Source organism: Dufourea novaeangliae, unplaced genomic scaffold, assembly GCF_001272555.1.
Source record: "Dufourea novaeangliae isolate 0120121106 unplaced genomic scaffold, ASM127255v1 scaffold81, whole genome shotgun sequence".
Classification (NCBI taxonomy): Eukaryota; Metazoa; Arthropoda; class Insecta; order Hymenoptera; family Halictidae; genus Dufourea; species Dufourea novaeangliae.
In genome coordinates, this window is record NW_015373973.1 from 45,534 (window position 1) to 59,443 (window position 13,910).

General features: G+C 38.2%; 3 protein-coding genes across 3 annotated transcripts in view; all 3 read left to right on the forward strand.

Moving 5' to 3' along the window:
- The first annotated feature begins 3,830 nt into the window (after window positions 1–3,830).
- LOC107186819 lies at window positions 3,831–6,549 on the forward strand. Its single transcript, XM_015574759.1, has 2 exons — window positions 3,831–3,879; window positions 5,342–6,549. Exons 1-2 carry the CDS (start codon window positions 3,831–3,833, stop codon window positions 6,547–6,549), a joined length of 1,257 nt encoding a protein of 418 aa, XP_015430245.1.
- A 2,427-nt stretch (window positions 6,550–8,976) lies between these two features.
- LOC107186820 (larval cuticle protein A3A-like) lies at window positions 8,977–10,139 on the forward strand. Its single transcript, XM_015574760.1, has 4 exons — window positions 8,977–8,988; window positions 9,198–9,396; window positions 9,577–9,833; window positions 9,933–10,139. Exons 1-4 carry the CDS (start codon window positions 8,977–8,979, stop codon window positions 10,137–10,139), a joined length of 675 nt encoding a protein of 224 aa, XP_015430246.1.
- A 2,485-nt stretch (window positions 10,140–12,624) lies between these two features.
- The window catches only part of LOC107186929 (aldose 1-epimerase-like), a 14,928-nt gene continuing 13,642 nt past the window's right edge, over window positions 12,625–13,910 (forward strand). Inside the window, exon 1 of the mRNA XM_015574900.1 lies at window positions 12,625–12,644. The gene's annotated coding sequence lies outside the window, so the exon portion shown is untranslated. The remainder of the gene's footprint in view (window positions 12,645–13,910) is intronic.

Genomic DNA, 13,910 nt, shown 5'->3' on the forward strand with positions numbered 1-13,910 from the left:
AACCTTCGTAACTCTACACGTATACAAGAATAAACTATTTGTATGCGCAGCCCAAAGTAACAGAAGATATTTAGCCGTATTTATTGAATTAAATTTGTGTAGGTAATTAATAGTCGCTATTTATTAACCATAATACCATTATTACAAACATCATGCTTTAGTTTCGTACTTACACGTGGAATAAAATATTCATTTAAAATAAAACTATATATTTTTTAGGGATTTGTGTTTCATTTTGTGAAAATAAAAATAAAAATAATATTCATTTTGTATGATAAATGTTAAAAGCTATGTGTACATATGTATACATCTAATGATAGAAAAGTAAACACTGCATATCAAATTCTTAATTAAATAATATTAAATTAATAAAGGCGGCGATACTGTTTTTGCACCCGGGCGGGCAACAACGGCAACAACACAGGGGACGGCCCTGGAAGCAGCAGTTCTTCGTTTCGTATAGTCTACATAGATATATGTATGTATACATATAGTTTATGTATAGTCTATGTTACCGTTTATATGTAGCTGTTCCACATGTGTACATATTAAAAATTTGGCATTGTATTTGAAATATCCGTTTTATGAATCACTTATACAACAGATTTTTCGTATGTTACGGTAAGCGAAGGAATACATTTACCTATGTTACCTATTTGTCACAGGCTAAAGTATCACTCTCGTCCATTTTTACGGTGGTTGCTGCACGTAACCCGTATTCGATGTCATCTGAATGCTCTTTATGCAAGAAATAATCGAGAAGATCCACTAATATTTGACGACGCGGTCTATTAAAGAAGTTACCGATGGTCTCGTGAACGTCTTCCATGCCGGGTCGCCGGCAAAGTATGTACCTAAAAAAAAAGATAATATTTATAATTATAGATTTGCTTTTTAGGCAAATATGTATTGGAAAGAAATTCTCAATTTTCGCGATTTTTTCTGTGTGGGGCAAGGGGTGTTTAAATTAAAACAAAAATATGGTCACATTCCTTGAAATCATACCTACAAACTGAGCTCTTCAGACAGATGGAGCAATTAAAATTAGCCTCACAAGGAGCTGTGACACTGATCACTGACTAGTATAGTGGTATACCATACCCCCGTTTCAGGTGTATGCGAGCCGCGGCGGGCAATGAAAGAAGCTGCTCATTTTTGTGTTGAAATCGTAGAACTTTTCATAGAAATAAGGTAGAAAGATGAATCTTTTTCAAGGTTAAAGCTAAGAGATTGCAGAATCGGGTAACAATGTGTAATCAAAGTGTATCAAATGCAAGTTATGACTTTGGAAATCTATGTTAAGTGGTTGAATTATTTCCATGACTTGTTATACATCATTTCCTGTAGATTCCGACAAGCTGAATTCAAATCTGACCGCAGAATATGTCTAACCCTTTAGGATTTAAAGAAAAATGGGATTTAAGTGAAAAAGTCGGCAAAAATCATGATTATTCTGGTTTACATGATTTGATAACAGTTTAATTTAAATCTAGTCTGTATATGTACATGCATATTGGCAACAAACTAACTTTGAACTAATTTTCACAAATTAATTTTAAGAAACTGTATTTTCTGAAGAAATTCAGGAACAGAGAAATAAATGATGACTTAAACCTAAACCCCCTTTAATTTCACACGCCGACTACAACATATTTGATTTTGTACAAAATCCCTGATAGCGAGTGCAAAAAGTGATAATGAAACCATCCGTAATTTAAATCTAATACGGACATTCGTAAGACTCAAGAAACGGACATTTCTAGAATACGCGAAATTTAAGTCTTGAGAACGTCTGTAGGACTTTCGGGACGGACGTTTTTAGAACATTCGAATAGTTTAAGTCTTACGAACATCTTAGGGATGTTATAAATGCACGTAGGACATTCAGATACTTATGAACTGGACATGAAACGGACGTCCTTTGGATGTACGGTGCTATCTCGGTATTTATATACAAAGTACATTTTTGCATGAAAATCTAAAAAAAGGGGAAATATAATAAAGGGCATGAATAGAAAAGGAAAAAAACAGAAGAAACAATGGAAAGAACTTACTTAAGTAGAACTGAAATCAATCCTTTGATTTCTGGATGCATTGTCAAATAAATTTCATTATCATTTCGAACGATTGCCTTTCTCAAGTTTAATTTCTTTTTTTGATGCTTGCCCAAAGCACCGATGTCATAATTTCGCGTACCATGAGCCGGATCTTTTGGATGAAATGCACGATAAACTTTTGAATGTTGATCCATTGAAATGCATCCGCTATTGATAGGAACTACGTAATCGGATGTCATGCGAGCCGAGATCATTGCACTTCACCTTCGATCACTGTGATTTTTCAATTGGACGTATTATAGTCATAACGAGAGCAGTTTGAAATGTTTTCTACTCTCATACATTAACTAAATCACTAAGCAACAAATTAAACAATCTTTTGCGGCTGCGTATAATTCTATTTTGTTTTTCGCGCAAAGTAAGAAAACGGTATGCGTATAATACATATATGTATAGGTATATTTATATGTATGTAGATATGCTAATAATGTACATAGTTATGAATAGAATATAGAAGATTGCTTTGATTCACCTTTTATAAAAATACATACATATAATGTATGTAACTAGAAAGTAATTTATCACGTAGATACATATGTCATTTGATTCTGCCAATGGAATGTCGCAGTGTGTACGTAGGCTTATGTATACGTATCTATCTATGTACATAATATGTATGTACGTATGTAACGTATATAAACAATATTGCGCACAGGCATTGGCATAGGTCCTATGAAAGAAAACAGCAAATCTAAAGATCATTATATTGTATTGTACATGCACAGTATTCTTAGATTCGTAAGTGTAAGAGTGCACAGTCTTGTATGTATGGTATGTACCTACACATGATAGGTAGAACTAGCAATCGACATTTTTCAATAGGGTGACTTTTGCTCAACGAAATCATCTTCTTCATGGAACTCATTGTCAGCAACGGTATTCTTTCACTCACTGGCGCAGTTGCAAATGTAACAAGAACAAAGAGGAAAGCAACAACAACAACACGGAGTAGGAAAAGTTTCGTTTGTTGGTGGAAATTTCCCAATATGCATACGTAACGGTCGTGAAACAATTCTAGGTAAACAATTCACGTTATTATATTGCTTTTCTCAACTCGTTCTCTCACCTTCAATTTCAATCACTAGTCTTCGAAGACAATATTATGCGGAAGCAGCGAGGTAGGAAAAAATAATAGTATACTTTTAAGCAGCGAGATTCAAATAAGTTATCCAGTGAGAGGGAAAAGATGCGTAAACTCTTAAGATAAGCAGGACATGGGTGGGGACGGGAATACCACGGCGAAGAGGACAACTCGTTTAGCATAAATGAGTGAGACGGAATTACTAAAGAAAAAAATTCAAAGGAAGGAAAATAAGGTGGAACATGTTGGCAGAAGTTAGTACGTGGTTAACTGCGGTATTTTTGATACAGGGGCAGATTTTACCGGAACGTATCTATTACGAGAAATGTCCGAAGTCCTGAAAATACAATTCGGAAGTTGTACGAGAATTATATTCTCGTGAAACAATGGGACGATACAGATGGCTCGACATACATTTTAGACTCGACCGTAGACACGTGATTACACAAGGTGCGGTGGTAACGTTACTTTATCTCAGTCGCGTCTTTGTGCATTGCATGCATAACAACACAGACTCGAGGGAGGAACTTGTACGAAATTGCTGTCTGGATAATTACAATGTCGTCGTAAGTGATCATCGATGCAACGCACTCGAAGATTCGAACGGTACGAGGACGCTGATATCGTACAGTATGCTTGGTAACGTGTCCACAATACCATGTTGTACAATCTGCGTTGAAAGTGAGTATTGTATGTAAGTAGTGTATTCCATAGTGTGCTCTGTTGTCTTCGATTAACCTACTGGCGACGATATTCGTAAGATGTGTAGATCATTATTGTGAAAGAGAAAAATTTTGTTTGCAATCGATTCATCCACCTGTCTCCTTCATTTCGTTCGAAAGGTATTGGTACTTGCATCATTGTACAGATTGTATGTACGTTCATATTTTTTGCCTGCAGTTTCAAAAGGAAAGATCGTCTCCACGGATTGCGAATTTCAAATTATGCAAAGAATCTAAAACTCTGTGCTAGACTTTACACAGGATGTCCTAACAAATGTATCGTACATATTTTTTTGTTAATTTTGATAGATAATTAATAAGTAGATAGATACTTAATAATATTGAATTGCTGTTGGATTAAAACTAGAGGAGAAAAGAGGGAAAGCTATAAAAGCTCTATACTCTATACGATATGATTTTTATTTAAAATCAATGAGAGCGTACGCGCGTACCTATTTCGCAAATTCTGACCGTTCTAAAGCCAGTTACGTATATGTATATAAGTATGTACATATTATCCCAATCTTGTTCGACTCTCCCATCTGCATTTGCATTTACCCTCGGATGATGAAGCGGGCAATACGTTGACGGTAGGTACTATACGAACGAGACTACGACAATGTATACATATTATTACATACATATATGTAGTTACGAGCTGCGTGATCAACAATTAGTTTCTTATTCTCATTCATGTCTACGATTCTGATTGAATACTGTGCGTGTCATAATACATATTGTAGTATGTGCCTATATATTTTATAAAAGTTTACTGTTTCATTATTATCCGATTTATCCATTACATAGTTGAAAAGCCTAGAAGAGAACACGTATTTACGAGTTTGATTTCCATACATCCAACAGAGTTTTAAAGACGCGATTGCAAAATGATATTTTTATGGAATTAATCGTACAAAATATGATGCTCGTCCTCCTTATCGTAGATCGATAAAAATCATCTACAATTCTGTTATTGAAAATGTTTGACACATTTTCCAATAATTCGAATTAGATGAACCAATATGTAGTACGGTGGAAAACTACCATCTTCGTTCGATCAATTCAGCCTCTGTATACATACATATTACATATACATACCTACGTACCGTTATGTTGGCTATATGTATACAAGCTACAACCCAGTTTTCCGAATCGATCAACGTCTCATTCCAAATTATCCGTGAAGAAAGCAGTTGTTTCACGTTTCGCGTCATTTCCCGTCATTTCGCGTTATTGTTGCTGCATTTTATGTATTCGGATGAATAGAAAAAATATGCTCAGGAGGTAAAGTTATATGCACATAGATTCAAAGTGAGGTACGGTTATTACATTTGAAGATGTAGCACGTATCGTCGTTAGAGAGACAGTTTATTTTTAATCATCGGAAAAAAGACTAAAGATCACGATCCGGTACATTTCAGAGAAACTCCAAGCAGAGGTTGAACCGGAAGAAACGAGAAGCAAAGAAAAACACGCAAACGTGGAAGTAAAACTGAACGCAAGCTGTTCTTGTTTCAAAACATGCTTTTCTGGTAACAGTAGTAACGGACAAGTTATTTGCATTTGGAAGGAAAGAAAGAATGGTGGAAACATCGGTGTTAACGATACTACCACGTCAACCGATCACGACAACGACAACGACAACGACAACGACAACGACAACGACAACGACAACGACAACAACGATGATGATGATGATAACGATTCGTGGAAAAATGAGACACATCGGTGGCATTGCGAGACCGTCTTCAGTTCATTAAAGTTTTGGGGTGCAAACATTGTGATATTCGCGAATGCTATTTATATTATTCCATACGCGGTAGTTGTGCTGATTTATTTCGTTGTGCCAGGCTTGAGCGCACGTGCGTATAACAAAGCCGTAATATCTTACAATGTCTCGCAAATCATTTTGAATGGAATTCTAATTGGTATGGGTGTTTGTGTTCTGTGTCACACGACGATATATCCTAATGTTTATATATATCTAGGATTAGCAATAATGTATTTAACAATCTCTTCGACATTTTGGCTTCTCGTTATTTGTATCGACATGACGTTGGTGATCACAAGATTTCGTTGGGCGTCACTCGAATCGAACTGTCAGCACGAGAGAGGAAAATTTTTCACGTATGCCATGTGGACGTGGGGAGGATCGTTATTGCCGACGACATTGGCTTGCGTCGCAGAACTATCTCCGCTTTTGCCTAAATCGTCTCCGATCAGACCAAATTTCGAAAAATTCCAAGACGGCGCAAATCTGGCAGTTATATTGTACGTCGCGAGTTTTCCAGCTCTGGCCTGTCTCGCGAACACTGTTCTCTTCTGTTACACGTCGTATAAAATGTACCTGATACAGAGGTCGACAACGCTGGCGACCGCAAGTAGTACGTTAAAAGTGAATACGGCCAGAAAGCGGTATTTTCTTTTCCTCAGGCTATATTTGTTGATGGATGCACCGTGGATTACGAGCGCGCTCGCTGCTGCTTTTACCGATCTTTGGGTGTTGAAATTTTTACGAATGCTTCAACCGATACTCATGTTAGTAGCTATATTGCCTCCGCGAACGATCACACGATCACGTATTCTCGCTTGCAGCCGGCTGCGTCGCAAATCGCAGATTCCCGCATAAAGTGTCTATCCGGAATCGCGTTGTCTCGCAGAACCAGCACTCACTTTGCGATGTGAAAATTTTCTCTGTTCTAATATAAGCGAGGCCAACGTCTATGTAGAAATGTCTAATTCTAAGTACAATAAGTACATATGTACATACATATAGGTAGGTACAGTAGATATACATTGTATGTATACGCGATACGAATCATCTAAACAAGGATGAGTTGAACTTTCTGCCAGATACAATCTCATACAATCACTTGCACGATTCTACGATTTCTACGTATATACATGCATATGTATGTATGTGGGTATGTACTATTACATGTATAGATACGTATATGTATACATTGTAAGTGCGGCCGTATCGATGATAACACGTACAAATGCATACAAGCTGATATCTTTAGCATTATAATTTCATAATTGTTAAACTTCATTTTCTTGGAAACGAAGCCTTGATATTTGAATTAACACACGTATATTTGTACAGTCGATTGTGCCCGTACCCTGCATGCACTTGTTCGTAATCGCGCGTATTCGGTGTTCGAAATTACATTTAATCAATCCAATTTTGTTACCTTCAAGAATATGTGTACATATGCATTTGTGTAAGTATACGTATATATGTATCATACATATGCAGTATACCTATCCTATATGTATGTGCACCGCACCCGCTTACAGCGAAACGAGTCAGTCGTAGTCGTAGGTATCCGAAGTCTGCACAAGCAATCGAAGCAGTCGATGCTCTTTATATGTACCTATCTAGAAGGAAATCCCTACTCCCGTGTATAATCTATGAGCAGTTTACCGCTCTGAAATAACCCTCGACGGTTCAAAGAAGGTGGCCTAGAACCCTGTCTACATAATTTCGTATACTCGTATGTATGTATGTATCTGTGTTTCTATCTGTCCATCGATCGATCTATCTATCTATCTATCTATCTATCTATCTATCTATCTATCTATCTATCGATCTATCTATGTATGTATACACAGATGTACGCGCATCGACTAGTTCACCTACATCGGATCGGATTGGATCATAGTGGACGCGATAAAATTACGCAAATTGACCGCCTCACTTCCAAGATCTTACTCCTTGAAATGCTCCTACAGTTACTATAATACAATACATCCACACATGCAACGAGATACATATATACAGATAATGTATGCCAACGACAACGCGGCGATCCATCTCCGCTACGATCGTTGCGCCGCTTACTGCAACACCTACATAGATTTTGTTACTCAATGGCGCAATGCTATCAATTATTAGCTTACATATTAGTATTAGCTGTCTCGAAATTCTACTCTTATAAATTTAAGAAAATGTATCGTGTTTCTTCTCGAGTAGTTCTTTCGTCCTCTCGTACACTCGACAAACAACATAATGTAATCCTGTTGTACATACTATACACATGTATGTATGTATGTATGTATGTATGTATGGTATATGTAAATACATGCATACATAAATAGTATGTATTTTATCGTAAGCTACATGTATTTTCATTGCACAACGATTTTCAATTTTTCGGTGAACAGTATGTTTGTCATTAAAAGATTTATTGTTAAAATAATGTTCATTATTTAAAAGAAGAAAGGCATATCGCATCTTACCCCGATATTTTCATCATTTTTATAAAAATATACTACACTTATGTAAACTTGAATATTTATAAAAGATGAACCATCGTTTATGGTTTCCTTTCTCTCAGATTATTCCTTCCTTTTTCACATTTTTCCTCTCCTTTCAATGGAACCGACATGATTTCATAAGTTCGTAGATACGTGTGTGTATGTACGCAGTGATACATACATTGTGTACCTATACTGAAAGGCGAAAAACAATCAGAGGCGAAAATAATTTTGGACATCTCCGAACAGTACTACCAGTGCAAAGCACATAAATCAACAGTCCGAACATACCGATGCGTTATACAATTTGACTCCGAGTATCCCATTGTATGATATTTCGTACGTCGCGTCGTCGTGTCGACCTGTAAATGTGTAAAATTACATCGATATTACGTCGGTACGTACCTAGTATAGAAAAATATTGCATCTTTTACTATCCAGACTATGCGTTTGTGCAGCTGGTTCGAATAAAAATTACGAATGTTCGGTACCAATTTCATGAGTTTCATTCCAGGCACTCGTGTTTCCTCGCAGTCTTTTTAAAAAAGAGCAACGCGTATACAAAGGATTCGATTCCTATGAAACATGCCGAAACGATCGATTACATTCACCTACATACATATACGTATACTCTACACTTACACAATGATACAGTGGGACCCCGTACACATCATCGAAGAAAAGTGGAGGGTGGGGTCAACTTGGATCGGCCGGTATAAAATCCACGCTACCAGAAAGCAACGACACACAGTTGTTAAAGAAACATCGCATCGCCGTTAACGCAATCGCGAGCACCATGAATTCCAAAGTAATTCTACATTTTTGTCTGTCTTTTTGAGTTGTTTCTTTGATATAGAAATACACAATTGTGATTTTTATATTGTTCTCCCTCCAAGTCGGAGAGTATCTACGTTAGTTCCTTGTTAAAGAAGCGAGACAAGAATAGTAATTTTATTTCTATCGAGAAACAGTCCGTTCAGCCAATTAACGTTATTCCAATTTTCTCGATATACGCAGATTGTCTGTTGTCTGGTCAGTTTCCTAAGTGTCGCCCGTGCTGGATTAATTGGGCAGACCACGGGAATACTCGCCCCGGCCGGAACTACGGTGGCAGCAGCACTTCCAGCGCCTGCCGCGACCACAATCGTCAGAACTGAAAATTACGATCCGAATCCTCAATACAGTTTCAGTTACAGCGTAGCCGATGGTCTAACAGGTATTTTGCATTTATTCGTTCGCCCCATCGCGTCTAACTCTAACTAGAAAAAATAATATAAAAGAAAACATCGGTAGGTACTATTGGTAGGAAATTACCGAATTGGTAGCGTGGATTCTGTGTAACTGTCGTACATGACAAGCAAGTTCGTAAATTTCACACGACCGAAAAATGTTCAAGGTGATAATAAGGCCCAAGAGGAGACTCGTAACGGCGACGTGGTTCAGGGCAGTTACAGTTTAATCGAACCAGACGGTTCGCGTCGCGTGGTGTCGTACGCCGCCGATCCCATCAACGGTTTCAACGCTGTCGTTCAAAAGGATCCTAGCATCACGGTGAAGACTGCCGTACGACCCGTGGTGGCTTCACCTTTACTCGCACGACCAGCCTCGGTAATTGCTGCAGCCGCGCCCACCGCCGTGGCTGTTCGTCCGCAGGTTTGTTGTTGTTGTTGTTGTTGTTGTTGCTGCTGATCCAATCTACGTCAAAGAGACGGGACGGTTTATCAAACTATCGGAAATGTTGATTGTGTATAGGCTGCCACGCTGTTAGGCGCGCCTATATTGAGACAACCGTTGCTGACGACAGGACCATCGGTGGCTACCACGAACCTATTAGCCGCTAACGCAGGATTGGTAGGACTCGGCGTGGGACTCGGGCTAAGACAAGGCTCGCTGTACGGTACGCAGGCTCTGCTCGCGGGTGCTGCTTACGGCACTGGAGGCATCGTTAAAGTTCACTAGAGGACATGCTGCGTGGTGATGCGACTTTACTCGGCTGGGCTTCATTCCCCTTCTTTTCGCGACGGTTTATATTACTCTGATCTTTTTGTAATTAGCCTTGTAACGCGATCATAAATTTGCCCTATCCGCGCACCTATCGGTAAAATCGATAACGTTGTCCATTTCCAACCGTTACTTGTTCCTTTCGATTTCTTTGATTACTCTCTTATCGAGTTTTGGTTGGAAGTATCTGCGCCGCGCCTGTCGCAATAATTCAGTCAGAGGTTCCTTCTAACTTATCAAACTATTTTCCATTTCGTAAAACTTCAACCTCTCGCATACCGATAAAAAAATGTGTTGTAACGTTCCGCGGCATCAGCAACAAGCACGTATCACGATATTACGGTATTACGGTAATGGGAAACAAGAGATACAGATTGCACCGATTGGTTCGCTAGCTGTCAGATTCAATGTTGCAGATGTTCTACAGAGTTTTAAATCGTATATACACTTGCTTATTTCGCGAGCAATGACTTTCTTATCTTTCTTTGAGACCAAGTAACACAATCGTATATCCCGCGACAAATACACGAATTACGTTCACTCGCACATTTCTGCTTGTACACATTGATTATATGAGCAAAGTTCACACTCTCAAAGGCAAATATACATGTATAAAGTCGCCGGGAAAAGTACGATAACGTATGCATTCTGTGACACGTGATACTCGTAAGATGCTGCATTTTGCCACAGACCGAAGAAAGTTCAATCGAAAGCGAGGCAAAACATCGCGTCTTGTACAATCATCGCAAGCATCCGTCGTGCTTACGAGACCACCAAACGTGAAAAGGTGTGGGCAAAGTAGGTAATAGAAGCGGCAAGACGTGCGCTATATTTTATAATTTCTATTACCGAGCTGTGGACTCGGTTAACGACACTGCGTTTCTTTTTTTCAAACAAGTAGCATTATCGTTTAAAACAAAATAAATCATTTATTTAGCAAACGTCCAACAGAGTTTAATATTTACATTAACCCGTATAAAAAACAACTATTATCGGATTATACTTGATATCACGATTTTTTACCGGTCAGGACTATTTTTCGAGAGAAATCAACTCCCGCTGCACCTGTTGCACTCGTGATTCGGCATTTGTCACATCGAATTGCAGGGCACTCAGCGGACACCACGCGATAAGGGGGAGGCTTCCTGAAATCGCTTATAAAATAACCAATTGGCAATTTTTAATATCAACTTATGTTAATAATTTGTGTGCGTTATGCAAGGCTCATTGCACGCGCACGTGCACGAGACGCTAGAGACAGTTGATACCCCTTGATTTTGTTTGACCGGCCAAAACTCGTGTACTCCGCTAAGTATGTAGGTACTATAATTCCACGTCGAACAAATGACGAAAATGTCACTGAAATGTTTATATCCGCTCGGTGTTATAGGCTCGAGCGAAATTCGGTCTCGAAAAACTAACGAAAGACCGACGGCACTTTCATCTCGACTTCGTAAAGTTTTACGCTGTATACTTGAAAACTACGGACTTGGTACGTTTCCATGTTCTGTGAACGATGCTTTGGAAATATTGTGGAGTACTGTGTACATGTTTCCAAGTTGTGCTCTGTTAGGAGTTGTTCCGAATTATTCACACACGTACAATGAATCTCGTGACAAATATTCGCGGCGAACAACGATGAAAGTAGGTAAGTAAATTTGCCCGTGATGAGTTTTCGAAACAAACGACAGAAACACACGCTAACTATTTTCACAAAGTTGTTCTCGTTTAAAAACGAATACGCTCTCTCGCATCGGTATACGTTGTACAGAGTGTTCGATTACTGATGTCAAAAACTTTCACGCAGTTCTTCTACCTGTCAGAATTACGTGAAAATCCAAAATGACGATGGGATGAGTGTCTAATGATGAGGAGATTGTGTTGGAGGCTTCGTTTTCAAGTTATTAACGATAAAAAATTGCACTCAAAAACGCCTGGAATCAGGTACTCTGTGTACAAGTGGTAAACATAGGGCGCGACAGCTACGGCGCGTACACCGACGCAAAACACGCCCTTACTTCTTATTGTTAGTCAAACATATGACAGGTATGTACATATATACATTTCCCTTGGTATAATCGTAAAATCTCCAGCTCGCTCATTCGCGACCGTTGGCGACGCTATCGAAGAACAGATAGTATACTATTAACCACTCGCTGTTTACACATTCTTATTACTTTTCTGTCCTCTCCATAGAACTCGAATAACGTTTCTTTAGTTTGGTGGCAGTCGTCAACGCGGACACATTTAATCGACGCGAGATATCCCTCGAATTTTTTCATAGTATTAATTTCATTTATTTATTATAGCTAGTTTTAGTTTAGTTTCAGTTATTTTATTCAGTGTTATTCTCTCTCTCTCGCTCTCTGTGTAAGTGTGAACTTTTTATCAAGAGTCGCAAGGAGATAGTCCATGTTTAAGTGCAGATGTTGTACCTATATACATCACTTTTTCAGCTACGAGGTAAAAGTGTATTTTCTTTTTCCGCAATGCTAGTGGTATCTTATGCTTACCGCTTGTATGCATATGCTTATTTCGATTTAAGCGTTCCTGACCCCACTTTATGTTGACTGTTAACAACTTGGAAGCAAAGCTCCCGACATAATTTCGTTATTCTCGAGTTTCGTTTTATTTTGGCACGTAGAATCACCGTTTCAAGTTTCTGACACCACTAGCTGAACACCCTTCATTTCGCCTATGTTTTATACACTATCCGATGTCTTACCTATAGGATGGTATTACAGAATATTACAACTATATGTATTTTAACCATCCGTATACGTATAGAGACAACCGTATGACCGCGAACGTCGTTTGATTGAGTGTTGCTAAACTTGCTGCAGAATAAAATTTGCTATACGTCGTTAATAAAGTAACGTACTGTGACCATATCCGCTAGAACCGTGACACTCATAAAATTGAAACTGTGTGTATTATTAAGAATTCTTTTACTGTCTTCTGTGAGGTAACCTTAGGATAACCGAGAAAAATGGTCAATCGAACAAGGGTAAAATATTTGCTGAAACTTTATTAAAATATGATTCTTTGATCACTTAGAAGTGTGTGTATATAGTATTTGAAAAATGCGCGCGAAAATCGTAAAAATATTACAAATAAAACGCAAGTATTACTAAATCGCAAAGAAAAATTTCAACGACTACACCACGAGGGAACCTTTGATACCGAGATCAGTCGAAGATACATATATTTGCTAATAACGGTCAACTTGTCATCATTTTACGTTTTTTTATCTGAATATTTGTCGGTTGATTAAGAAGAGCGAAGTAAGCATAGTTAAGTACGTACATATGTATGTATGCGTGACATGATCAAAACACGATCCATTGCATTACATACATCGTGCACTCTCTTATACCAATTGTAATTGCTAAAAATCCAATCCAGGTACAACGATGTCGTGATATATACAAATCAGCTATGTATGAACATACATGCATTCGTATACGCATTGTAAATAGATAGTGTTTATAAATATGTATACGCATGCATGCATTATGTCTGTACGTGTAATATATGTATCTATAAACGATAAGAGTATTTAACGTCACAGATTTCCAATATTCAGCTGAAAATTTCAATGGACTGATTTGGAAATTGAGCAACATTTCCCTGAAATGTTTACAGTGTTAAAATAATCTTGTACGCCTCTTGATCTACACTTATCCTATATCACATTTGTATTTCGTAAAGCATCGCCCTTCTCTTTCC

Bases quoted from the DNA above. Each gene is read 5' to 3' on its own strand.
- LOC107186819 (XM_015574759.1), top strand. From the start codon at position 3,831: ATGCTTGGTAACGTGTCCACAATACCATGTTGTACAATCTGCGTTGAA. The intron at 3,880-5,341 runs GTGAGTATTGTA...GGTACATTTCAG, and splicing joins TTGTACAATCTGCGTTGAAA to AGAAACTCCAAGCAGAGGTT.
- LOC107186820 (XM_015574760.1), top strand. The intron at 9,397-9,576 runs GTATTTTGCATT...AAAATGTTCAAG, and splicing joins CGTAGCCGATGGTCTAACAG to GTGATAATAAGGCCCAAGAG. The intron at 9,834-9,932 runs GTTTGTTGTTGT...GATTGTGTATAG, and splicing joins CCGTGGCTGTTCGTCCGCAG to GCTGCCACGCTGTTAGGCGC.